Raw genomic sequence first — 27,147 nt, 5'->3', positions numbered from 1 at the left:
AGTCAAATTGCTCTGCAGTGTCCAGTCCATGCAGTTCCTGGCTTTCTACCTACTGCCCTGGAGGAGTAACTAAAACATACAGCCCACCCCTCTGCCATCTTGCCCCACCCTCCAGATCCACAGTTTTTACTCATAGATTTTATGCTGTGATCTCAGGCATTCCTCCCAATTCAGGTTGGCGTATGATCAGTGGATGGTCATGTTTGCCCCCCTGCAGTTATTCCGGATTATTTACTAGCTGTTCCTGGTTTTTTGTTAGTTGTTCCAGGGGGACTAACTAGTTTCCACTCCTCTCTATGCCACCATTTTAGATCCTTGAGGGCACATATGTTTTTATTTCTCCTGAGTTTATACCTACGAGTTGAACTGGCAAGTCATATGGTAACTCTATGCTTAACCGTTTGAGGAACTGCCAGACTGTTTTCTGTACCATTTTACATTTCCACCATCAGTGTATGAGGGTTTCAATTTCTCTACATCTTTGTCAACACTTGTTATTCTTTGTCTTTTTATTATAGCCTTCCTAGTGGGTATGAAATGGTATCTCTTTGTGATTTTGACTTGCATTTCCCTGATGGTTAATGATGTTGAGCATCTTTTCATGTGCTTATTGGTCATTTATTATATCTTCTTTGGAGAAATGTCTATTCAGATCTTTTGCCCATGTTTTAATTGTGCTATTTGTCTTTTTATTATTGTTACCAAATCACTTTTTTTGTTTTAATAATGTCTTTTATTTAACCCAAATTTATCCAATATAGTATGATTTGAATGTGCAATCAATATAAAACACTCTTGGTTGTATTTTGTTTTTTGTTTTTTATCAGAGAAATTATAGGTAAAAATATGGAGCACCTCATGAATGGGTGTGTCTTCCTTACACAGGAGCCATGCTAATATTCTCTGTATTGTTCCAATTTTAGTATATGTGCTGCCAAAGCAAGCACGACAAGATCACTTTTGAGGCATGGTTTTAGGGGCTGTTCCTGGCTACTTAAAGCCTAGTTCTCCACCCTTCTCATGATTCTATAAGCCACCAACAGCCTTTGAATAAAGGCATTTTCTGCTTAAATTGGTCACAGCTTCTTTTGCAACTAAGATTCCTGATTGACATAGACTCTGGAACTCAAGGCCTGGCATCCCTCACCTAGAGAAAATAAATTATATAAGACTCTACTGGCAAATTGAACCTGTTCAGTGACAGTGTTGTTATTAAAGCCTTGATTTCTGAATTCCTGGTTCTAAACTGTTAAACTATGTAACCTCAGTCCCAGGGGATTTATGGATTCACAAGTGGAAACTAGCAGATTGAGCTATAAGTATGAACTGGAACAGAGAAAATAGAAAACTCTAAGAAACTATTGCCTCTTCTCACCATTTTCTCTAGGATAAGTAGTCCACAGATCATTGTGTTTCAGATCATAAGGCCTAGATTTTCTGACGCTGTCAGTCCTCCCTCTGCCTTAGTTCTCTGGCCACAGAGGCTGCGTTGACCTGCGTCTCCCCACCAACCCAAGTCCAAAGGCTCCACTAGGACTTTCTTCCAAGGAAGCAAGTTTGTAAATGAAGGAGGGGTCCTCATTCTATCAGTGCAATTCAAAAACATACTTGGTTACAAACAATTTTAATTCATATATAAACATTGCTAACTTTGTATATGCTTCTCCCTCCCCCCTTTTGTATCCTGGATTTTCCAAAGTGTCAGGAAATAAGTATCACTTCTACCACTGAGGAATTCTTCGAGTGTCATGAGTGACCTAGGATCCAAGGTTTAGAGAAAGTTGTTTTGTGCAGCTTCCTGGGTGACACAGAGCTATGTATGGATGGATGATATCCTTAGCTCACTTCTTGAGCAGGATAGACTGAGGCACAACTCAGCACCCAGCCTACTTTTAGTGCCCTCTCACTCTTCTAACACTTACTTTCCCCTTTCCAGCACTTTCTTCTCCTTAAAGAGGATCACTGATTCCGTTCTTGAAGGGAGTTCAAAAGAGAATCAAATCTAAAACAGATGCTGATAGATTTAAACTATTAACCCTCTCAAAGGCCTCTGTATTTCTACAGGTTACTAATCTGTAATCTCCCTATTGACTTGTATATTTGCCAAATTGAATGTCCACTTCTCATTCCCCATGCCCTTGTTTGGCATCTAAAAAAAAGAGGATTTGTTAGAAGGATAATAACATGAATGGTGTTGATTAGAGAGAAGGAAACCTGAGATCCTGAGGAAGCCATGATATATGGTGCGATCCAACCCTTTACTCATTGAATGACCATTTCTTAAGCACCTATTATGTGCCAGACAATATATTCTAGGTGCTGGGGATGCAGCAGAGAAAACAAACAAGTTTCCTGCCCTCACATATCTTATATACTCTAGTGCTAAGTGATAAACAATAAATAAACAAAAATTATATGGCAGTGATAGGTGCTATGAAGAAAATGAAACAGGTAATGTGATAGCAAAAGAGGCAAAGGGAGAGAACTAAGCGCATTAGGCAGGGTGGCTGAGGAAAGTCTCTTCAAGAAAGTGATATCTGTAGTGAAACCTGAATGTGGGGAAGAAACTTCCTGGGGAGAGAAAACAACGAGTGCAAAGATCTGGATGCAAGATTTTGGAGGTCCAGAAAGAAGCCGATATGGTTGGAATGTAGCAAACACGGCAAAGAGTGGTAGGAGATGAGCTGAGACAGGTCAGACCAGGGGTCAGATCAGGAAGGACCTTGAAAGCCTGGTAAAGATGCAGTGAGTAAACGGCAGAACCAGGATAGTAAGCCAGGTCTTTTCAATTCTACTGGGTGTGGTTAATGCAATATAAGCTGGGCTATACACCCAAAACTCTAGAAAAGCCAAAGACAACAGTCACTCTCTTTTCTTCAGGCCTTCCTGGAAAAAAAAACATACTAGTTATGAAAACTTCAAAGCCTACCACCCCAAACCTAATATCTGTTTTATAAACAAAGGATCTGAATTTTATTTAAGACATATGGTCAATACCTACTATATGTTTATCACATGATCCCATACAACATGTAGACAAGTTATTTTGATGTTGGTATCTTTGACCTTATGAAAGTTCAATCACACTGGATTGCCTAATGTCTATTTTTAACCATAAGATCTACTCTCCCTATTACACGAAACTTAAGATAGCTAAAGTGCAGGCCCAGATTAGCTACTACATAGCTGAGTATTTTATGCTTTGTTTTTAAAGTTTGAAGTAATTTAAAAGAATATTTAAAAGTAATAAATGTATGCTCACATGAAAAAGAAATAAGCTGGTTAACAATGAACAGATGACTATGTGTGCGTATGTGTCTGGGTATGTGTCTAATCATAGGCACTGAACTAAGAGTTCCAGCACTGGCTCTGCCATTAGACTAGGGTTAGAATCCTAGCTATGATAATTAATAGCTGTCTGAAATCAGATAAATCACTCAATATTGCTAAGCCTCAGTTTTTTTCTTCTTTAAAATGGGACTGAAAATGATGCCCATATCATAAGGCTATTGTATAAACGACAAAACAAGTGACAGTGCTTGGTACAGATTAGATGTTCCTTGAATAAGTGATGGCTTACCTTCTTTTCTCTGGGTTTTGTTCACTTATCAGAAACATAAAAGGGTCAGACTAGATGATGTCTAAAGTCCCTTCTAGGATAAGTGTCACTAGCATCCAGGTTCTGCAGCCAGACTCATACCACAGGACCGTGAAGTCCTTTGCTTTAGGCAGATGGGGAAGGGCTAGAAAGAGGGGCTCTGAGGCACAGACAGAAAACTCCCAGGGGAATAAACAAGGAGCTTCAGGGAATGGAAACTGGAGGGCTGGGGTCCTAGTGGACTCCTACCTCAGGTCCCCAGGACCAATTCATTTTACCAACACATTTGTTTCACTGATTTGTGGGTTGTTTAATGTCTGCCCTTCCCAGAGGCTAAACTCTCAAGATTAGGAACTCTGTTTTGTTTTCTCCATGTTTACATTGCCTAGTAGACCCTCAACAAATATTTCTTGAATGAATGAGCCTCCTTTCTTATATTAGATGCTTTTATGGAAATGGAGATAAATTTTATTTAAAAATCAACAACTTTTAAGTGCCCTAATGAAATCAAACATTAGGAGGAAACTTCAATTTTAGCATGTGCATATTTCTTAAAAACAGGCATACTCAAACTAAGAAAATATAGTAACAACTCCACAAGAGAGCTTTGAGCATTTAGAGTTTGATTCCAAATGAGGAGTAGAATCAATTAATCTTCCCACACATTTTGGACTTTATCAGACTAGGATGTGGAATTTTGGAACTGAATCCACTGTGGTTGCCTTAATAGAAGACTTTTCTCCAGGTAACAAGCAAAGCCTGTTCTTATTCTTCCATCTATGATATGGCCCAGGGGTCAGTCTAGGAGAGGCTTTCTGACAAATCACAGAAGCGGGGAATGATGATAGCAGGTATCTTAATTGAAGATTAAGTCCCTCAGGTCTTATCACGGTTCCCTTCAAGGTACTGTCTTTCCAAAATCACTGGGGAAAATAAACTTAAAAAAAAAGAAAATAAAACAAAAAAATCCCCAAGTCACTGGGAATTGTCAATCCCTGGTAAAAGGTCAACAATGAATGTAATCCTAACAGGTTCAATGTTCAAAAACATTTGCTTCTTGAAGAAGTCTGAATACCTCAAGATTCATTTGCTCATTCATTCATTCACTTGCTCCATTCACTTTTTCTTTCAAAAAATATTCTCAACCCTAGAAACTCCTGAGTGATTCTGGATGATAAAAAGAAAATTTACAAAAAGCTGCAATTAGCAGCACAAGAGCTGGACTAAAGAAATGTCTAACCACATTCTATAGCTTGAATACCTTTCTGCCCACTGCAACATCACCTTCTCTGCAAAAGTTTTCTAAACTTCATTTTTAAGAGGAATGACTTTCTTCCATATTCCTGTGTTAATAATAGCCTTAGTGTAGCACTTAGGACATTATGGTAGCATTAACTGCTTCCCCTCATCAAACTGGGAGCTCCTTGAGAGAAGCAACAGTTCCATCCAATCATCCTTATGGCTTTGGTAACTTGCACAGGGCCTGGCAAACAGAAAATGCCAACACAGTGTTCATTATCACTGGAGCAGTTCCATAGATTCCACCGAAGTTAATGGATTTCTTGGTATTACCAGACGTGCATTGTCTAATATGGTAGCCACTAGACACGTGTGGTTAAAGAGTACTCGAAATGTGGTAAGAGAGAGTGAATTGAGATGTGCTGGAAGTGTAAAATATGCACCAAGTTTCAAAGACTTAGTACAAAAAAGAAAAAGGAATGTAAATTATAAGACCAACAATTCTTATATTGATTGCTTGTTGAAATGATAATACTTTGGATATTGGGTTAAATAAAATACATTATTAAAATTAATTTCACATGTTTCTCTTTACTTTTTTAAATGTGGCTACTAGAAATTTAAAATTTACATACATGGTTCACATCATATTCCTATTGGATAGTGCTCTAGACTAGACCAAAGATGATTATTTTCATGTTCAAACCACATCCAGCCTCTTATACCTGATTCTCTAAGTTTTCCCGGTAGGGAGGGGAATTTGATAATATTGTCTGAATGGAGTCAAGTCTTTCATTAAGCCAGTATTCAGAACATACAATTCTATCAGTTAATATTTCCAACACTGTAATAGGTTTGCTATTTTAAAGAAAATAACAATTTCAACTCCTGTTGGTCAAAGTCTTACCAAGGGCATGTAATACCCATGTAGCCAATGCTGAAACAGCTTCTCAATTTCTGGTCCCAAGGGCCTCTATTTCATCCTTCCCTCCTCCCTCGGCCTCTGGCATCCTGAGCTGTCCCCCTCCCATCTCCAGCTCTTTCCACTGACCTCAGACGAGAGCTGGCTCAAATAGCACACTTGTCAAAACACCTAGGTAAGCACTGCAGAGGGAGACACTATATAAATAGATACATGGAACACAGTGCTCCATACTGATAACAAACCATTTACAAATTTCCTTCAGCTCCCTAAAAGGTTTGCTTTCTACAATGATTCATTAAATGTGAATGTCACTAATAATTTTCACTCTATCAGCTTAGACAACCTACTTAATATAGGCACTGGCAGAGCCACAATTGAAGGTGATTTTAAGTTTTTGGTCCTGCTGTGGCACAAGTCCTCTGTGCTTAACTAAAGAAATTAAAAGCGAACATTGGAGAATGATCCAAAACAAAAATACTGGAGAGTCTGTAAGCGATCTATGGGAGAGGCTAACAGAGTTGGGCTTCATTGGTCTACAGTAAGAAAAAAAATACAAAAGTAACAAGTATCTATTTACATCTCCCTCTATACAGGAGACCATGAGTTTAAAACATTTAATTGTATTTGGCACATGGTAGGTGTTCAGTAGATCCTGGTTGAATGAAAATATGAATCCTATTTAAAGGAATACTGCAATCACTACATTTTTCTTGTTTTGTTTTGTTTTTTAAATCCTGAATGGCATTGAACACAGAACAAGGCTTCCTACTTCACTCAGTAAAATTCTAAGTGCTTATTACGGTTTACAAAGCCGTACCTGATCTGCACCCCAGCTACATCCTAGACTCATCTCTGACCGCTCTCCCCCTGCTCACTCTGCTCCAGTACCCTGGCCTCCATGTGTTCTTCAAACAAGCCACGCACGTTCCTGCCTCAGTGCCCTTGAACTTGCCTTCCTTTGCCTAGAACACTCTCACCCTCAATTTCCTTCAATCTCCGTTCAAATGCCACCTCATCAGGGAAGCTTTCTTCACCACCCTATACAAAACAGCAGACCCCTTATCCTGCTGTATTTGTCTTCATACCACTTATCACTACCAGAAATATTATATATGTGTTTGATTTGTTTGTCTCCCCACGCTGGAAAGTACATTCCAGGAGGACAGTCACTTTGTTTTGTTCATTGCTGTATCCCTCATGCCTAGAACAGCATCTGGCACATAGTAGGAGTTCAATAAATATTTGTTGAATGAACAAACTAATGAACATTAGATTGGAGTCCAGAAACCTGAGGATCCAGTCCTAATCCTACCACTAAAAAGTTGTGTGACTTTGAACAAATGTCCCCTGACACTCAGTTTCTGAATCTATAAAAGGATTGGTTGTGAATAGATGTTTCTAAAGCCTCTCCCAGCTCTAAAATCCTGTGAGGTTTACAGATCTGCCTTTTACAAATGACCTTGTGTGAAGTATTAGCAATACAAAAATCTTTTCTGAGGTTCACAAACTACGAGCCCTCTGTGGCACTTTATTATGATTCGAGACCCTGCCCTAGTGGCTCCTGATATAGTCTTCCACAAACCTTCCAGGCAGAATGAATCCCAGGACTTTCTCCATACTTTGAGATGCTTTATACAGACCTTTTCTTCCTCACATACCTTACAAAAGTTAATAACATAATTGTGTTTTTCTGTTTCTCCCCGTAGAATCTGAACACCTCGAGAACAGTAATAGATCCTTAGTAATTGTTGTGTTCCCAGCACCTGGCATACTCCGTGGCACTTAGGTATTCCATGAATGTTTAGTGAATGAACGAACACTAATAAGCCAAAGTGGAATAGGATCATTACTCTACTGAAAATTGAGACTATCACTTCTCTCTCATTGTTAAATGGTGGGCAGAAGGTAAAGATTTGCTAACCAGTAATGATTCAGCTGAAGGAATATAAGAAAATTAAACTTATTAAGAACCGTCTAAGGTTTAAACACTCCTATATGTGTTCACATAGTTTATTTAATCCTTATGACAAACTTACGGATTAGAAATGATTGCCACCATTTTATAGATGGGAAAATTGGGGCTAAGAGAGAATGGGGAACTTGCCCATGATAGAACAGCTCATAGGATTCACTCCAAGGCTTCTCAATGCCACATATCATATTCATATCATTAAATTAAAAGTCAGGAGTATTCTGATCCAATATAAGCATTGGTGCATGTAATGGTGAGCTTTCCTGCACTAGAAAAGTGTTTTTACTATTAAAGGGGATTTTTCCAAGATTCAGAAAGAGAACTACAGATAATTCTACATATTATATCTGAAATACATTAAGAAAAGATTTATAAGCCTATTATACCTTTTGTCTTGAATTTTTAAAATAAAGTTTATTTTTTGTCTGATAAAATACACTACATGCTCATTACAGAAAAACTGAAAATAAAAATAAAGAAAAATTTTAATCAATCAATCATTATCCCCTCACTCAGAGACAACCATTACTAACATTTTGCTATATTTTCTTTTGACCTTTTTCTAATACATATTTAAACTATATGGTTGAGATCATTCTAAATTATACAATTAAAATTTTCTTTCAAATTCAATATATGCATTTTCCATATTATTAGAAATTTTCATAAATAGCATTTTAATAACATCTTAAAATATTCCATCAAATTGATTCAATAATTCAATCATTTCATTATTAGGTGTTTAGGCTGTTTGAATTTTTTTACTATTATGTGTCATTTAATATTTTTTAAAAATAAGTTTGTAATTCAGCTCCTGAGAATGGTTCTGACCTCTGAGAAAATATAAAGACAACCTTTCCACTCAAGAAGGGGGAAGACTCACACTGTTGCTCAAAGGAATTAGGACTTTCCTTTTCCTCTAAGAACCTCTCAGGGTAGAAGATAGATGGAGCCATTCAAGTTTCAGTCTATAGTACATAATGAGTCTGTTGAGGGCACAGGGTCTCTCCTCAAAAGAAAGGGAGTTGGTAAAAGTCTAGTGGTTTGGAGTACACAGGCTCACATCTTGGTTCTTAGGTTTACTTGCCTTAAATTCTCAGTAAATTATGTGATGCCTCAGTAAGTCTCAGTTTCATCATCTGTAACTGAACAATCACCCCATAGTGTTGCTGGGAGGGTTTAAAATAAAAAAGCATACATAAACACTGAGCACTGTTTGTGACTAAGTAATTGTAAAACTTTGGTGTAAAAGCTGAGAGGGAAGAGGTGAAGAAGGTGATACAACATTCCCACCTTCCATCCATTAGAGAATATTGCAAGTTTTCACCTCTAGTCTCTGAAGAAAAAAAGAACTTCAAACCATATTTGTAAACTCATGCATAACAAAATGGTTGGTTCTTGACAACACTCAAGTGTAGGAGCAATTTGGGGACTCCCAATTCCCCAAAGAGTTCCTTACCATGGACATCTCCCTACCTCTAGCTTCCCTGCCATCTCCTTTCCCATTGCTCCCACCATGGTCCAAGCCCTAGACACCTCGTTTCTTTCTTTCTGCTACTGCCTCCCTGATCCAACCCTTTCTAAAACCCAACTTTATTAATATGCCCTTATTAGACTAACTTTCCTGTAACACCAGTCTGTTCTCCTACAACCCTGTTCAGAAGCTTTTCTGACTCCTTGTTACCCATGTTATCAAATCAAAAATTGGATAGTTTTCAAGGACTCCATCACCATCCACCTCATTCCCTCATGGCTCCCTCCACTCTACTCATTCTGATCCTTTGCCCTGGTGCCTGTCTTATCCTCTGCAGTTAGAGCAGGCTGAAATTTATTACAGGACAAAGGTCCTGACCTTCGTCAAAGGGCAAGGTAACCCCAAAGCGGACCTTTGAACAATTATCAGCTGTTCGCATTTTAGTGTGACTTTTCAGATTCTCTAGGGAGTAAACTTTGATTGAGCAAGGGTATAAGGATCCTGAACTCCATTAAGGGGAAAAGGTTACAAACGCTGGGGTGAACAGACTTCCCCTTCTCAATACTGCCCAGCAATCACAGTCCCCCACACTCTGTTCCATTTCCCACCAATGACTTTTCCTGTCCTTCCTTTATGCAGTCCCTGCCCACACCCTAAGGCCCAGCTCATGTCTGCTCCTTCAAGGCAGTTGCCGGGCTCTACACACTCTTCTGACCTCTCACAGCACCCCTAGTCTGTTCCACCCCAGAACTGATTTAGCACATAGTCACATACTCCCTATGATTCTCCCTGACACTTCCAAAAAGTCTTTGAGAGCAGGAATTGTGCCTGTTTCCCACTTGGTAGTTACTTGGTAAATATGCAACCAATATTCAAGACTTCCTCATCTAATGATCAGTTCTTTCTAATCAGTGCCATTCTATGGGCTACTTCAACTTCAGCTCTGCTGGCTTTGTTTGGGCAGCAGTTTTAACTTTGGGTAAGGTGGACATTCTAAAGCAATGGAACACATCCATCTGTCACCTTCAAAATCTTTTCACTGTAATATGAATAGGTTTAGGTAGTGACACCATTGACTGACAGACATGCTCAGGAAAAAAAATCCATTTTCAGAACAAATGAAGGTAGAAACAAATACTTATAGAGAGATAATTCCTACTATTCTCATTTTAGGACCTCCATGAAGGAAGGATGAAAGGGAGTGAGGGAGATCCATCTTTTTATATAGTATTACGTAATCGCATTCATATTCACTAAAACTTTGACATTTGGAACCACAAAAAAAGCAGATTTTAAGAACAGGAATCACCGAAACCCATGCCTCTTTTCTCCAAAGAATTTATGGGCCTTTGTACCAAAATAAAGACGTCCTCTTACGGCAAACTGGCCCAGTGCTAGGCACCCAGAAGACCTCCCCACATGGCTTTCTCCTCAGGCTCTCAAGATTGTTTCTATGGCTTGGGGCAAATGAAAGCATTCCAGCACTTTTCCGCAGCCAGGCAAGACCCCAAGCAAATCCCGAGTAATAAACAAGAGCAGCAAGTCACAAGGAGCTGGGGCTGGAGGGGGGCGTGGGGGGGGCGGGTAGGGGAGGCGGCGAGGTAGGCAATGAACTCTGCTGCAGGCGGGCCTGTCACTCCAGCTGACAGCAAGCGCCTTCACCTTAAAGCTCTTTAAAAAGGCAGCACGCTCCGGATAAAAAGTGCTTAGCTCCAGGGAAATGAACTCCAGAGCTTTAAAAAAAAAAAAAAAAAAAGGAAGGCGCGGGAAGATTCCCTCCGGAAGCGGGGGCAGGCAATTTTAGGCCCTCAGCCTTGCTCTCTCAGGCTGCGGGGCGGAGGGGAGGGACCCGCACTACCTGGCGTCCGGCTCCTCCTCCGACTCAGCTGCCGTCTCGTCCTCCTCTCCCTCCGACTCCTCCCCGGTCTCCAGCTCCCGGGTCGCCTCTTCGTCCTCTTCGGAGCTGAAGTTGCTCTCCGCGGCGTGGTTGCTGTTGCTGCTCGCCATCGCGCTTCTCCCGGGCCGGAGCTGGAGCTGGAGCCGGAGCCGCCCGCGCCGCGCCTGGTGTTCTCCCTCTGACTGTGCCTCTGGCCTCTGCCCTACCCTGCCCCGGCGGGGGAGGCTCGGGTTCCTGGCCCGGGGCGGGGGCGGGGGGAGGCGATCCCGGATACTTTAAATAGAAGGCGTCAAAAAGTTTCGCCACTGAGTTTCTGGGGCCAGGACTCAGCTTCTCTTTCCCGCGCGCCTGCCAACTTCCCCCGAGCACCCCGCCCCAGCGCCAGCCCGTTTAAGCAGATCTCTGGCGGTTCTTTTGGGCAACTGGATGTCACCACTCTAAAGGGCACAGGCGGTGGTAGGCTTTTCTGCAATGCCTGTTTTATAGGTTAGGACACTGAGGTTCAGAAGAGCTTGTGTATCTTGCTTAAGGCCCATTGCTAGTAAAGTCACCCAAGGGAAAACAAAGCTAAGTCTGCCAGATTCAAAACCTCAACTTTGAGCCATTGTTCACTATTGGATCCCTATACATTTGCAAGTCAACAAATCGTGTATTCTTTTCCTTAGTTACCCCCTGAATTGTTCAGTCAGGAAACTCTCTCTACTAATCCTAAATCGTGAAGAGGAACAATTTTCCCCACATTCCCCAAAAGGCCTTAAAGGGAGCCAGCTTTGGATGCCAAACTCATCCAAAGGCCCCAGTTTCCTGGCATCATGTCCTGGCCATGCTTAAGACCACTCCATGGCTTCCCACTGCTCAAGGACATTTAAAGCCCAACCTTCTCACCAAGATAAACCTGCATAATAATGCCCATGTCTTACAGGTCTGGTCTCTTCTTTGCAAGTCAGGAGTGTCCTACTTTATGTGAAGTCACACTACTGAGGCTTTATTTACACACTTCCTTCTGCCCGAAAGGTTCTTCCCACCTTTAGTTACTGGGTTACTCATCATTCAGGATCACCACCTTTCTCAAATCCCCAGGTCAAGCTCAGTATCCCTCTTCCAGGTTCCCATACCTTCTTACATTCAAATTCTTTCCCCAGTAGATTTGTAAGCTTGTTACTCATCTTTGTTCCACCATCCCCATCCCTTACCAGCCCAGAAGGTAGCAAACTACCGTAGGCACACAGCAGGTGCTTAATAAGTGCTCCTGGAACTGAAGAGGACAAGACCAGACTGCTGAGTGTGTGCAACAGGTAAAAATATCTTTACAATAGGTAAGGATATTCTTTTTCATGAGGCTGATGTTATGGCTGCAACAGCTAACATTTACTTTTATTTGAGCAAACTCTACACACAGAATTGTTATGGATGATGACTGTAGGTTAGATGCTATTCACCAGTTACACTGTGTGCACATTAGGTCCTACATGCAAAGAGCTGTACATGATACAGGAATATCAACTAGTGGGCAAAAGAAGGGAATACAGCAGAATCCAGTCCTCACACAATTGCTCAAACTAAGTTTAACATCAGCAATATTCATAATACTAACTAGGTTTTTCCATTAGTAATCCCCAATGAGCATGCTCACCTAGGACAAAAAGAATTCAGTGGCAGCTGTGGGAATGTGTTAAACACTAATCAAATTTTCAGGAACTCATTCTATTTTTATTCCTTCCATTATATTTAGTTCAAAATTTCTTAGTGTGAAAGAAGGGAGCCAACTCTGTCTCTGTGTTCATGCAAAAAAAAGTTTTATTCTACTCATTTTTACAGGTTTTTATAGCATACAAGGTAGTCTCCAATGTGACTGTTTTCAGGTATTTCAGGGAGGGTACCTTTTTTCTAAAGCCATAAGGTGTGATTGCATGTCTTTGATCTCAAGGGACAATCTCTTTGGGGCTAGACGGGAGATAGCAGGAGCAGGAGACAGGAGCACGGAAAGAGCCGGGCGACTTTACCCTTATCTAAATTGCTGCCTGCTTTCAGACATGCAAAGCTTTGGCCTTCTCCCAGCCTGGTGCCTGCCTTCAGGCTTCCGAAGCTAGGAAGTGGCCCCACTGTATAACCTATGAAGCCAGGGAACCTTCCGTGTCTCCACATCTTAGGAATACTAACTAAAGTCTATAAAATTTATTTGCAAAGGCCCTAGTTGAAACCAATCCAAAATTCAGAATTGCAATATGGATTGCACAGTTTTAACTTTCTAACACTACTGTCTTGAATGAACAAAATGCAAACATATAGAAAGAGTAGCACAAACAGAAAATAATTTATTAATCACCACACAGTTAAATAATTCACATCAAAAATAACTTAAAAATTGAAAAAATTCTCCCATATCTGACATATTTGGCCTATCACAAGGCTCAAAATCTTAGGCTTCAGTCTGATTTAGAATTGAGGGTAGTTTATTAGCTTCTTGATCTATTTGTTATAGCAAAACAGCCAAAAGGAAGTAGCAGTAAAGGTGGAGTCACTAGAAGTTGAGAAAGAACAGTAGCAGTGAAGGAGTCCACACACAGTTTGGTAATTTCTGGGACTTTATTAGGAAATGTCATAATACGAAAGAGGTAGCATGTCCTATACACTTATCCATCCCTGAGATATTATGGTAATATTACAGTATTACTATACAGTACTATGACTAGTGTTCATTGTTTACAATGATTACCCAGGGTCAGGGATTGAATCATGTCCCCCACAAAAGGCATGTTCCCAACCCCTGATCCTGTGGGTGCGCACCCATTTTAAGATGTTATTAGTAAAGGTGTGCCCAAACTGAATGAGGATGGGCCTTAATCCAGCATGGCTGAAATCCTTTTAAGCAAAACGAATTGTGCAAGGAGAAACCACGGGGAGCATCCAGAAGCTGGAATTTAACAGTACCCAGAAGACAAAGGAGAAGCAGCCTCCATGTGCATTGCCATGTGACAGAAAAGCCAAGGAACCCCAAAGAGTGCCGGCCAGTCAGAATACCAAACCTGGGAGGAAGCAGGCTTCTAGTCTCTGAAACCGTGGGCCAAATAAATTTCTGTTATTAAGCCAACCCATTAAATGGTATTTGTTTTAGCAGCTAGGAAACTAAAACAGCCGGTGTGTCACTAGAATATTAATTATACTCAATACATTCTAATAAAGAAGGCTTGCATGGTGTAGAATACATTTTTTAGGAAAAGTTCCAAGAAAAAGAGTGTAAAAAACCTAAATGCTTCAGAAGTGCTAAGCATCAGTAATCTAAAAAATTCACCTGTGAAAAGCTTCATTTCTAAAATACCAGATAAATTGGGTGTTAATGTGAACACATGGCTTTACCAAGAATGAATGTGATTCCAAGATTCTCTGTGTAATCTAAATAATCAACATTATAATTAGATTCAGTTCAGTTTTAGAAGATAACTAGAGCCTCAGTCTCATCTCAAAAGGAAAGACTTTCACAGAAAAAAACACCTCAACAATTTCCATGTACAAACTTTATTCCATTTAACATCATACAAAAATTTAAACTTGAAGAAAATGAAAATATGCACCTTTTACAAGTGAAAGAAAAGCAAATGTTTTAGCATTTGAATTGGTTTGCAAAAAAAAAATCCATTAGAGGTTCAAACCGTGCTTCAGCAGGTCCAAAAGAAGTTGTACACAATCCTTTTGAAAAAGTTAAAACTCTTTTCAAGACTTTTTTTTATATTTAAATTTACAGGCACTGACCAATTTACAAATATTTACATAAATCAAAAACCACCTTAATAAACATTGTAGCTTGTTTTAGCAGCTACCACTACTTCTCTCATGGAAAAGAAATACTAAAAAAGATATCTTTACAAACATTAAGCTTTTATTTATAATCATCTTGTTTTATCTTATTTAAAACATTTTGTAGTGGCTTACTGCCTAAAAATTCCAGTTTAGATTACAATCCTATAATTGTACACAGAAAAAAACTGATACTATAAATAGGATATAATCATAGCTTTGATCTTTCAGTTTCTCTTGCTACTTGTCACAGGGAAAATAAAAGCAGGAAAACGGAAAGTAAAGCAAAAGTGCACATTGCAATAAGCAATTATAAAGCACAGGGGCTTAATTCGTTTCAAAATGTCTACACTGAACTGATTCTTTAAAATACTTCACTAACTGTTCTACAACACAGTTAGTGTTCATATTACTACAGTGCAAAATGTATTATTGTTTCAACACAAAATTTAAAGCAATCTCAAGAATACATCAAAAGTGTGAGGTACTAATGAAATACTAATATAGACATTCCCAAAGCCTCAGTCTATCCCAGTGAATCAAGTGAAGACTTAAGGCAATTGTCCAGTTATTTCTTACCTCTGCAGTGTTTCACTGAAATATGAACTGAAATAAAAGATTTCTTTCTGCTTCAAGTAACTGAATAACTGATTTGAATCTTCACTTTACTAGAATAGACTTGGAAAACAAACTGATGTACTTGTAGGTTACACTTTAAGCAGTATGAATCAAACCCTTTCCAAAATTCCACAAATCTCTTCAGTGTTAGTATGTGGTATAATTAATTGAAGTTATATGAAAACTTGTTATTTGTTCAGGTAATATCCCCAAAAATACTGTACCTGAGCTCCTGAAAACTCATGCCATAATAATACTAATTACTGGAGAAAACATTTTCAAAAATACATTTTTAAATCAAAGAGTTTTATTAGGAAATGTTATAATAAAATATGCAATCTTTATGTAACTATGTCCTTTTAAAAATAAAACATGGAAACAAGAACAATTAAGAAACCATGATAGAGGTAAACAAAACGCGTTACGATATTACTATTGTTCTTTATATCTCAGAAGAATTTATTAATAGAGGCCAGTCATCTTTTCAGGGTAGCAGCTCTTAAAGGGAGTATACTGTTCAAATCTCTTTTGTTTTTCAATCTGTGCCATGACTGAGAGAGAAAGAAAAATCATTCTTAAAACCTCAAAAATATACAGAACATAAAACTAAAAAGAGAGTTACAAGGATTATAATAGTAGTGTTTACTAAGTGGTAAAATTTTAGGTGTTTTTTTTTTTCTTTGTGTTTTATATCCCAAGTTTTTCATAGAGTACAAGTATTGTTTTTGTCATCAGAAAAAAATGTTAATTGTCAATATTAATATTTATTCACAGGTTTAAATAGTATCATAAAAAATAGCAAGCTAATTACAACAAAACTTAGGTATGAGAGGGTGGGGGAATTACTTCAATTATCTGATTGAAAATTGTGTGTCTTTAACAGCTTTTTCAATTTAAAAATAGTATCTACGAAGGAGAGAATAAATCTATAGTAAATCACTGTATGTATACCTCTGAAAAAGAGTTAATAGATTTATAAGAAAAAGAAAGAAACAATTTCTTGTTCATAAGCTAAAAATCTGACTTACTACCTGGTGGCTATAGATCTTTGTACTTTGTTCTCACTTCAGTTATTCAACAGCTAAAAAATATTGGTTTGATAGCAAACAATCCTAAATGAAAGCTCACCCATCAATAAGAAGAGCAATGTAGCAATGCTATTTTTGAGTTCTCAATTTAATCTGATAGACAAAAATATTCTTTCTGGATATTTGTTTTAAAATGAACAGAATTCTGTGGATCAAATTTTCTATTCTGATTGATAAATTGAAAGGGCCTACTTTAAAGGACTGCTCAAAATAAAATACACTTGCATTTTTTTTTGCATTTTTAATTATCATCAAAATAAAGTCCACTCTAGAAAATGAAAAAAAATATGGTTCTAAAATGATCTTCACAGTTCTGTGATCTTTTTCTGATACTTGTCTCATTGTACATATTTCTATCAATGTGTTTTTACGTTGTATTGTGGAATTCCTTGAAGACAGGACCACATCTAGCCAAACTATTGATTTATAAATTCATACTGTGGACTCGAGACTTTATATGTTTTATATATATATTTATAAAAAATATAAATATATTTATATTTAATATATATATAAAATGTGTATACACACACACACATATATAAAAACTTATTTTTAACTTTTCAAAACACATTCAAATGAAGATAAAATAGCACTCTCATTCTTTGTTACAATGGCTATGCAGGAGAAAAAACATGGAATAGACATCAGCTAGCATAACCTAGAATTAATCTGATGCATTATTTACCTTTAAAAATTGATCCTTGATCATGTCAAACTTCTGCTTTTCATGCACAGCTCTGGCTGTATTTGTTCCATCAAAAGGTTCTGCAATGTTAAATGCACATATAAATAAGAAATTACTAAAATGTGAACTTAAGTTTCTTTATTAGGTTGAATTATATGAAACAGCTGATATTTGACAGTTTTTACCTACAAAAATAGTAATTTCCAATGGTTCAACATAATACCTTATTAGATTTATGCATACAGAATATAGCTTAATAGAGCTATGTACTGTCTAAATAAGGTAGAAAGAATTCAAAGGAGATAACTAAAAATGAAAGTCATCAGCAAAGGTATGTGAATCTAAATCATAAAAGTAAGTAAGATTTCTAAAGAATTACAGAGAGATAGACACAGAGGATCAAGGACCTACCCTTGGAAGAATATAAAGTTAAAGAATAAAGAGTTATGAAAAAGAAAAATAAAGCACTATATCCAAGAGTAGTGGGCCAATGTCAAATATCATATATAGATAAAGAATAATGAAACCGGAGGCGGGGCAAGATGGCAGACTGGTGAGCTGTATGTTTTAGTTACTCCTCCAGGAAAGTAGGTAAAAAGCCAGGAACTGCGTGGACTGGACACCACAGAGCAATCTGTCTTTGGGCATACTTCATACAACACTCATGAAAACGTGGAACTGCTGAGATCAGCGAAATCTGTAAGTTTTTGTGGCCAGGGGACCCGCGCCCCTCCCTGCCAGGCTCAGTCCCGGGGGAGGAGGGGCTGTCAGCTCCGGGAAGGAGAAGGGAGAATTGCAGTGGCTGCTCTTATCGGAAACTCATTCTACTGATTCAAACTCCAACCATAGATAGACTGAGACCAGAAACCAGAGACTCTGAGAGCAGCCAGCACAGCAGAGAGGAGACAGGCATAGAAAAAAAACAACACGAAAAACTCCAAAATAAAAGCAGAGGATTTTTGGAGTTCTGGTGAACACAGAAAGGGGAAGGGCGGAGATCAGGCCTTGAGGCGCATATGCAAATCCCGAAGCAAGGCTGATCTCTCTGCCCTGTGCACCTTTCCTTAATGGCCCTGGTTGTTTTGTCTATTAGCATTTCAATAACCCATTAGATCTCTGAGGAGGGCCATGTTTTTTTTTTTTTTTTAAATCCTTTTTGCTTTTTCTAAAACAATTACTCTAAGAAGCTCAATACAGAAAGCTTCAAAGAATTGAAATTTGGGCACCTCAAGTCAAGAGCAGAACTAAGAGAGCTCTGAGACAAAAGGCAATAATCCAGTGGCTGAGAAAATTCACTAAACAACACAACTTCCCAAGAAAAGGGGGGTGTCCGCTCACAGCCACCATCCTGGTGGACAGGAAACACTCCTGCCCATCGCCAGCCCCATAGCCCACAGCTGCCCCAGACAACCCAGTGTGACAGAAGTGCTTCAAATAACAGGCACACACCACAAAACTGGGCGTGGACATTAGCCTTCCCTGCAACCTCAGCTGAATGTCCCAGAGCTGGGAAGGGGGAGCAGTGTGAATTAACAGAGCCCCATTCAGCCATCATTTGAGCAGACTGGGAGCCTCCCAACACAGCCCAGCAGCCCAGAACTGCCCTGGGGGGACGGCACTCACCTGTGACATAGCACAGTCATCCCTCAACAGAGGACCCGGGGTGCACAGCCTGGAAGAGGGGCCCACTTGCAAGTCTCAGGAGCCATACGCCAATACCAAAGACTTGTGGGTCAGTGGCAGAGACAAACTGTGGCAGGACTGAACTGAAGGATTAGACTATTGCAGTAGCTTTAAAACTCTAGGATCATCAGGGAGATTTGATTGTTAGGGCCACCCCCCCTCCCCGACTGCCCAGAAACACGCCCCACATACAGGGCAGGCAACACCAACTACACACGCAAGCTTGGTACACCAATTGGGCCCCACAAGACTCACTCCCCCACTCACCAAAAAGGCTAAGCAGGGGAGATCTGGCTTGTGGAGAACAGGTGGCTCATGGACGCCACCTGCTGGTTAGTTAGAGAAAGTGTACTCCACGAAGCTGTAGATCTGAAAAATTAGAGATAAGGACTTCAACTGGTCTACAAACCCTAAAAGAACCCTATCAAGTTCAGCAAATGCCACGAGGCCAAAAACAACAGAAAATTATAAAGCATATGAAAAAACCAGACGATATGGATAACCCAAGCCCAAGCACCCAAATCAAAAGACCAGAAGAGACACACCTAGAGCAGCTACTCAAAGAACTAAAGATGAACAATGAGACCATAGTACGGGATATGAAGGAAATCAAGAAGGCCCTAGAAGAGCATAAAGTAGACATTGCAAGACTAAATAAAGAAATGGATGATCTTATGGAAATTAAAGAAACTGTTGACCAAATTAAAAAGATTCTGGACACTCATAGTACAAGACTAGAGGAAGTTGAACAACGAATCAGTGACCTGGAAGATGACAGAATGGAAAATGAAAGCATAAAAGAAAGAATGGGGAAAAAAATTGAAAAACTCGAAATGGACCTCAGGGATATGATAGATAATATGAAACGTCCGAATATAAGACTCATTGGTGTCCCAGAAGGGGAAGAAAAGGGTAAAGGTCTAGGAAGAGTATTCAAAGAAATTGTTGGGGAAAACTTCCCAAATCTTCTAAACAACATAAATACACAAATCATAAATGCTCAGCGAACTCCAAATAGAATAAATCCAAAAAAACCCACTCCGAGACATATACTGATCACACTGTCAAACATAGAAGAGAAGGAGCAAGTTCTGAAAGCAGCAAGAGAAAAGCAATTCACCACATACAAAGGAAACAGCATAAGACTAAGTAGTGACTACTCAGCAGCCACCATGGAGGCAAGAAGGCAGTGGCACGATATATTTAAAATTCTGAGTGAGAGGAATTTCCAGCCAAGAATACTTTATCCAGCAAAGCTCTCCTTCAAATTTGAGGGAGAGCTTAAATTTTTCACAGACAAAGAAATGCTGAGAGAATTTGCTAACAAGAGACCTGCCCTACTGGAGATACTAAAGGGAGCCCTACAGACAGAGAAACAAAGACAGGACAGAGAGAACTGGAGAAAGGTTCAGTACTAAAGAGATTCGGTATGGGTACAATAAAGGATATTAATAGAGAGAGGGAAAAATATGGCAAACATAATCCAAAGGATAAGATGGCCGATTCAAGAAATGCCTTCACGGTTTTAACGTTGAATGTAAATGGATTAAACTCCCCAATTAAAAGATATAGATTCGCAGAATGGATCAAAAAAAATGAACCATCAATATGTTGCATACAAGAGACTCATCTTAGACTCAGGGACACAAAGAAACTGAAAGTGAAAGGATGGAAAAAAATATTTCATGCAAGCTACAGCCAAAAGAAAGCAGGTGTAGCAATATTAATCTCAGATAAAATAGACTTCAAATGCAGGGATGTTTTGAGAGACAAAGAAGGCCACTACATACTAATAAAAGGGGCAATTCAGCAAGAAGAAATAACAATCGTAAATGTCTATGCACCCAATCAAGGTGCCACAAAATACATGAGAGAAACATTGGCAAAACTAAAGGAAGCAATTGATGTTTCCACAATAATTGTGGGAGACTTCAACACATCACTCTCTCCTATAGATAGATCAACCAGACAGAAGACCAATAAGGAAATTGAAAACCTAAACAATCTGATAAATGAATTACATTTAACAGACATCTACAGGACATTACATCCCAAATCACCAGGATACACATACTTTTCTAGTGCTCACGGAACTTTCTCCAGAATAGATCATATGCTGGGACATAAAACAAGCCTCAATAAATTTAAAAAGATTGAAATTATTCAAAGCACATTCTCTGACCACAATGGAATACAATTAGAAGTCAATAACCATCAGAGACTTAGAAAATTCACAAATACCTGGAGGTTAAACAACACACTCCTAAACAATCAGTGAGTTAAAGAAGAAATAGCAAGAGAAATTGCTAAATATATAGAGACGAATGAAAATGAGAACACAACATACCAAAACCTATGGGATGCAGCAAAAGCAGTGCTAAGGGGGAAATTTATAGCACTAAACGCATATATTAAAAAGGAAGAAAGAGCCAAAATCAAAGAACTAATGGATCAACTGAAGAAGCTAGAAAATGAACAGCAAACCAATCCTAAACCAAGTACAAGAAAAGAAATAACAAGGATTAAAGCAGAAATAAATGACATAGAGAACAAAAAAACAATAGAAAGGATAAATATCACCAAAAGTTGGTTCTTTGAGAAGATCAACAAGATTGACAAGCCCCTAGCTAGACTGACAAAATCAAAAAGAGAGAAGACCCATATAAACAAAATAATGAATGAAAAAGGTGACATAACTGCAGATCCTGAAGAAATTAAAAAAATTATAAGAGGATATTATGAACAACTGTATGGCAACAAACTGGATAATGTAGAAGAAATGGACAATTTCCTGGAAACATATGAACAACCTAGACTGACCAGAGAAGAAATAGAAGACCTCAACCAACCCATCACAAGCAAAGAGATCCAATCAGTCATCAAAAATCTTCCCACAAGTAAATGCCCAGGGCCAGATGGCTTCACAGGGGAATTCTACCAAACTTTCCAGAAAGAACTGACACCAATCTTACTCAAACTCTTTCAAAACATTGAAAAAAATGCAACACTACCTAACTCATTTTATGAAGCTAACATCAATCTAATACCAAAACCAGGCAAAGATGCTACAAAAAAGGAAAACTACCGGCCAATCTCCCTAATGAATATAGATGCAAAAATCCTCAACAAAATACTTGCAAATCGAATCCAAAGACACATTAAAAAAATCATACACCATGACCAAGTGGGGTTCATTCCAGGCATGCAAGGATGGTTCAACATAAGAAAAACAATCAATGTATTACAACACATTAAAAACTTGAAAGGGAAAAATCAATTGATCATCTCAATAGATGCTGAAAAAGCATTTGACAAAATCCAACATCCCTTTTTGATAAAAACACTTCACAAGGTAGGAATTGAAGGAAACTTCCTCAACATGATAAAGAGCATATATGAAAAACCCACAGCCAGCATAGTACTCAATGGTGAGAGACTGAAAGCCTTCCCTCTAAGATCAGGAACAAGACAAGGATGCCCGCTGTCACCACTGTTATTCAACATTGTGCTGGAAGTGCTAGCCAGGGCAATCTGGAAAGACGAAGAAATAAAAGGCATCCAAATTGGAAAAGAAGAAGTAAAACTGTCATTGTTTGCAGATGATATGATCTTATATCTAGAAAACCCTGAGAAATCGACGATACACCTACTAGAGCTAATAAACAAATTTAGCAAAGTAGCGGGATACAAGATTAATGCACATAAGTCAGTAATGTTTCTATATGCTAGAAATGAACAAACTGAAGAGACACTCAAGAAAAAGATACCATTTTCAATAGCAACTAAAAAAATCAAGTACCTAGGAATAAACTTAACCAAAGATGTAAAAGACCTATACAAAGAAAACTACATAACTCTACTAAAAGAAATAGAAAGGGACCTTAAAAGATGGAAAATATTCCATGTTCATGGATAGGAAGGCTAAATGTCATTAAGATGTCAATTCTACCCAAACTCATCTACAGATTCAATGCAATCCCAATCAAAATTCCAACAACCTACTTTGCAGACTTCGAAAAGCTAGTTATCAAATTTATTTGGAAAGGGAAGATGCCTCGAATTGCTAAAGACACTCTAAAAAAGAAAAACGAAGTGGGAGGACTTACACTCCCTGACTTTGAAGCTTATTATAAAGCCACAGTTGCCAAAACAGCATGGTACTGGCACAAAGATAGACATATAGATCAATGGAATCGAATTGAGAATTCAGAGATAGACCCTCAGATCTATGGCCGACTGATCTTTGATAAGGCCCCCAAAGTCACCGAACTGAGCCATAATGGTCTTTTCAACAAATGGGGCTGGGAGAGTTGGATATCAATATCCAAAAGAATGAAAGAGGACCCCTACCTCACCCCCTACACAAAAATTAACTCAAAATGGACCAAAGATCACAATATAAAAGAAAGTACCATAAAACTCCTAGAAGATAATGTAGGAAAACATCTTCAAGACCTTGTATTAGGAGGCCACTTCCTAGACTTTACACCCAAAGCACAAGCAACAAAAGAGAAAATAGATAAATGGGAACTCCTCAAGCTTAGAAGTTTCTGCACCTCAAGGGAATTTCTCAAAAAGGTAAAGAGGCAGCCAACTCAATGGGAAAAAATTTTTGGAAACCATGTATCTGACAAAAGAGTGATATCTTGCATACACAAAGAAATCCTAGAACTCAATGACAATAGTACAGACAGCCCAATTATAAAATGGGCAAAAGATATGAAAAGACAGTTCTCTGAAGAGAAAATACAAATGGCCAAGAAACACATGAAAAAATGTTCAGCTTCACTAGCTATTAGAGAGATGCAAATTAAGACCACAATGAGATACCATCTAACACCGGTTAGAATGGCTGCCATTAAACAAACAGGAAACTACAAATGCTGGAGGGGATGTGGAGAAATTGGAACTCTTATTCATTGTTGGTGGGACTGTATAATGGTTCAGCCGCTCTGGAAGTCAGTCTGGCAGTTCCTTAGAAAACTAGATATAGAGCTACCATTCGATCCAGCGATTGCACTTCTCGGTATATACCCGGAAGATCGGAAAGCAGTGACACGAACAGATATCTGCACGCCAATGTTCATAGCAGCATTATTCACAATTGCCAAGAGATGGAAACAACCCAAATGTCCTTCAACAGATGAGTGGATAAATAAAATGTGGTATATACACACGATGGAATACTACGCGGCAGTAAGAAGGAACGATCTGGTGAAACATATGACAACATGGATGAACCTTGAAGACATAATGCTGAGCGAAATAAGCCAGGCACAAAAAGAGAAATATTATATGCTACCACTAATGTGAACTTTCAAAAATGTAAAACAAATGGTTTATAATGTAGAATGTAGGGGAAATAGCAGTAGAGAGCAATTAAGGAAGGGGGAACAATAATCCAAGAAGAACAGATAAGCTATTTAACGTTCTGGGGATGCCCAGAAATGACTATGGTCTGTTAATTTCTGATGGATGTAGTAGGAACAAGTTCACTGAAATGTTGCTATATTATGTAATTTTCTTGGGGTAAAGTAGGAACATGTTGGAAGTTAAGCAGTTATCTTAGGTTAGTTGTCTTTTTCTTACTCCCTTGCTATGGTCTCTTTGAAATGTTCTTTTATTGTATGTTTGTTTTCTTTTTAACTTTTTTTTTCATACAGTTGATTTGAAAAAAGAAGGGAAAGTTAAAAAAAAAAAAAAAAGAAAAGAAAAAAGACAAACAAGGAAAAAAAAAAAAAAGATGTAGTGCCCCCTTGAGGAGCCTGTGGAGAATGCAGGAGTATTCGCCTACCCCACCTCCATGGTTGCTAACATGACCACAGACATAGGGGACTGGTGGTTTGATGGGTTGAGCCCTCTACCATAAGTTTTACCCTTGGGAAGACGGTTGCTGCAAAGGAGAGGCTAGGCCTCCCTGTATTTGTGCCTAAGAGTCTCCTCCTGAATGCCTCTTTGTTGCTCAGATGTGGCCCTCTCTCTCTGGCTAAGCCAACTTGAAAGGTGAAATCACTGCCCTCCCCTCTACGTGGGATCAGACACCCAGGGAAGTGAATCTCCCTGGCAACGTGGAATATGACTCCCGGGGAGGAATGTAGACCCGGCATCGTGGGATGGAGAACATCTTCTTGACCAAAAGGGGGATGTGAAAGGAAATGAAATAAGCTTCAGTGGCAGAGAGATTCCAAAACGAGCCGAGAGATCACTCTGGTGGGCACTCTTACGCACACTTTAGACAACCTTTTTTAGGTTCTAAAGAATTGGGGTAGCTGGTGGTGGATACCTGAAACTATTAAACTACAACCCAGAACCCATGAATCTCGAAGACAGTTGTATAAAAATGTAGCTTATGAGGGGTGACAGTGGGATTGGGAATGCCATAAGGACCAAACTCCACTTTGTCTAGTTTATGGATGGATGTGTAGAAAAGTAGGGGAAGCAAACAAACAGACAAAGGTACCTAGTGTTCTTTTTTACTTCAATTGCTCTTTTTCACTCTAATTATTATTCTTGTTATTTTTGTGTGTGTGCTAATGAAGGTGTCAGGGATTGATTTAGGTGATGAATGTACAACTATGTAATGGTACTGTAAACAATCGAAAGTACAATTTGTTTTGTATGACTGCGTGGTATGTGAATATATCTCAATAAAATGATGATTAAAAAAAAAAAAAAAAAAAGAATAATGAAACCAAAAAGACACTGATTTGTCCTGTGGGTGAAAGGTCAACAATAACCTTTGAAAATTCATTCAATAAATACATATTGGTTCAATACTTGTGAGTATGGAAGACAGAGTGCAGAGACATACAATGTGAGTGGATGGTTTAGGAAAAGATGCAGTGAGAACAGTAACTTGTGTGAGAAATTTGGCAGTGAAGAAGAGAGAAAAACAGAAAAGGAAATAGAGAAAACAGGAAGAAGAAAAAGAAAGAGTTAAGGACTTTCATGTACATGTGTGTTCCCAACACACCTTACATATCCAAACCACCCAACCCACTTACCCTCTACTCACAAGGTTAAGAGCCCTTCTATAGACAGAAAGGAAGGACCTGGAAGAGGAGAAGGAAACTGAAGATAACAGTGAGGAAAGGAGGATAATTGAAGGCATAAGGAGTGAGAGGGAGAGGTGGAGTAATACCAGACGGTAGGTAAAAATTACTGGAGTTTAAGAATTTTGGCACTGAAAAAAGAGAGGAACAAAATACTCAAAGGAGCCAGAAAGATCAAGTAAAGAGTATTTTTTTAAGAATGAGATCTATGTATGTCTAAAGTCTGAGAGGGAGGCACTGGAGAGAAAGAAACTGAAGTTGATGGAAAGAGTAATGTTAAGTGAGAGGAAAGACATGGAAAAGTATGAAAGAATAGAAAATCCATAGACGGAAAGGTTAACCTTAGATATGTCATGTAATTTAAGAAGGCCCATAATGTAAAAGAATCCATTTGCTTTTTTTTTTTATTCCTTAAAAAAGCTATTTTAGAAAGAAGTTTATTGAAGGACGGGGCAAGATGGCGGACTGGTGAGCTGTATGTTTTAGTTACTCCTCCAAGAAAGTAGGTAGAAAGCCAGGAACTGCGTGGACTGGACACCACAGAGCCATCTGACTTTGGGCATACTTCATACAACACTCATGAAAATGTGGAACTGCTGAGATCAGCGAAATCTGTAAGTTTTTGTGGCCAGGGGACCCGCACCCCTCCCTGCCAGGCTCAGTCCCGTGGGAGGAGGGGCTGTCAGCTCCGGGAAGGAGAAGGGAGAACTGCAGTGGCAGCCCTTATCGGAAACTCATTCTACTGATCCAAACTCCAACCATAGATAGACTGAGACCAGACACCAGAGAATCTGAGAGCAGCCAGCCCAGCAGAGAGGAGACAGGCATAGAAAAAAACAGCACGAAAAACTCCAAAATAAAAGTGGAGGATTTTTGGAGTTCTGGTGAACATAGAAAGGGGAAGGGCAGAGCTCAGGCCCTCAGGCTCATATGCAAATCCTGAAGAAAAGCTGATCTCTCTGCCCTGTGGACCTTTCCTTAATGGCCCTAATTGCTTTGTCTCTTAGCATTTCAATAACCCATTATATCTGTGAGGAGGGCCACCCCCTTTTTTTTTTAATCCTTTTTTCTTTTCTAAAACAATTACTCTAAGAAGCCCAATACAGAAAGCTTCAAAG

General features: G+C 38.9%; 2 protein-coding genes and 1 non-coding gene across 7 annotated transcripts in view; all 3 read right to left on the bottom strand.

The window, feature by feature from the left end:
- CMYA5 (cardiomyopathy associated 5) overlaps positions 1-11,253 on the bottom strand; it is a 117,379-nt gene extending 106,126 nt beyond the window's left edge. For all 3 annotated transcript variants that reach the window (XR_005211414.1, XR_005211415.1, XM_037801675.1), the window contains exon 1: positions 11,067-11,253. Coding sequence is in view for 1 of the 3 variants with exons in the window: in XM_037801675.1 (XP_037657603.1) it covers positions 11,067-11,215 (149 nt within the window). In the remaining 2 variants the exon portion in view is untranslated. The remainder of the gene's footprint in view (positions 1-11,066) is intronic.
- Positions 841-947, bottom strand: LOC119508621. Its single transcript, XR_005211523.1, has one exon. It is a non-coding gene; the product is annotated as a U6 spliceosomal RNA (small nuclear RNA).
- A 2,149-nt stretch (positions 11,254-13,402) lies between the features above and the next one.
- Positions 13,403-27,147, bottom strand: part of TENT2 (terminal nucleotidyltransferase 2) — a 78,188-nt gene continuing 64,443 nt past the window's right edge. For all 3 annotated transcript variants that reach the window (XM_037801268.1, XM_037801267.1, XM_037801266.1), the window contains 2 exons: positions 17,295-17,374; positions 13,403-16,069 (listed from right to left, as the gene is read on the bottom strand). In XM_037801268.1, the coding sequence (XP_037657196.1) occupies positions 15,995-16,069; positions 17,295-17,374 (155 nt within the window). In that variant the 3' untranslated portion in view covers positions 13,403-15,994. The remainder of the gene's footprint in view (positions 16,070-17,294; positions 17,375-27,147) is intronic.

The sequence above is a fragment of the Choloepus didactylus genome, chromosome 13 (assembly GCF_015220235.1).
Source record: "Choloepus didactylus isolate mChoDid1 chromosome 13, mChoDid1.pri, whole genome shotgun sequence".
Classification (NCBI taxonomy): domain Eukaryota; kingdom Metazoa; phylum Chordata; class Mammalia; order Pilosa; family Megalonychidae; genus Choloepus; species Choloepus didactylus.
This window is presented reverse-complemented; position numbering and strand designations above follow the sequence as displayed.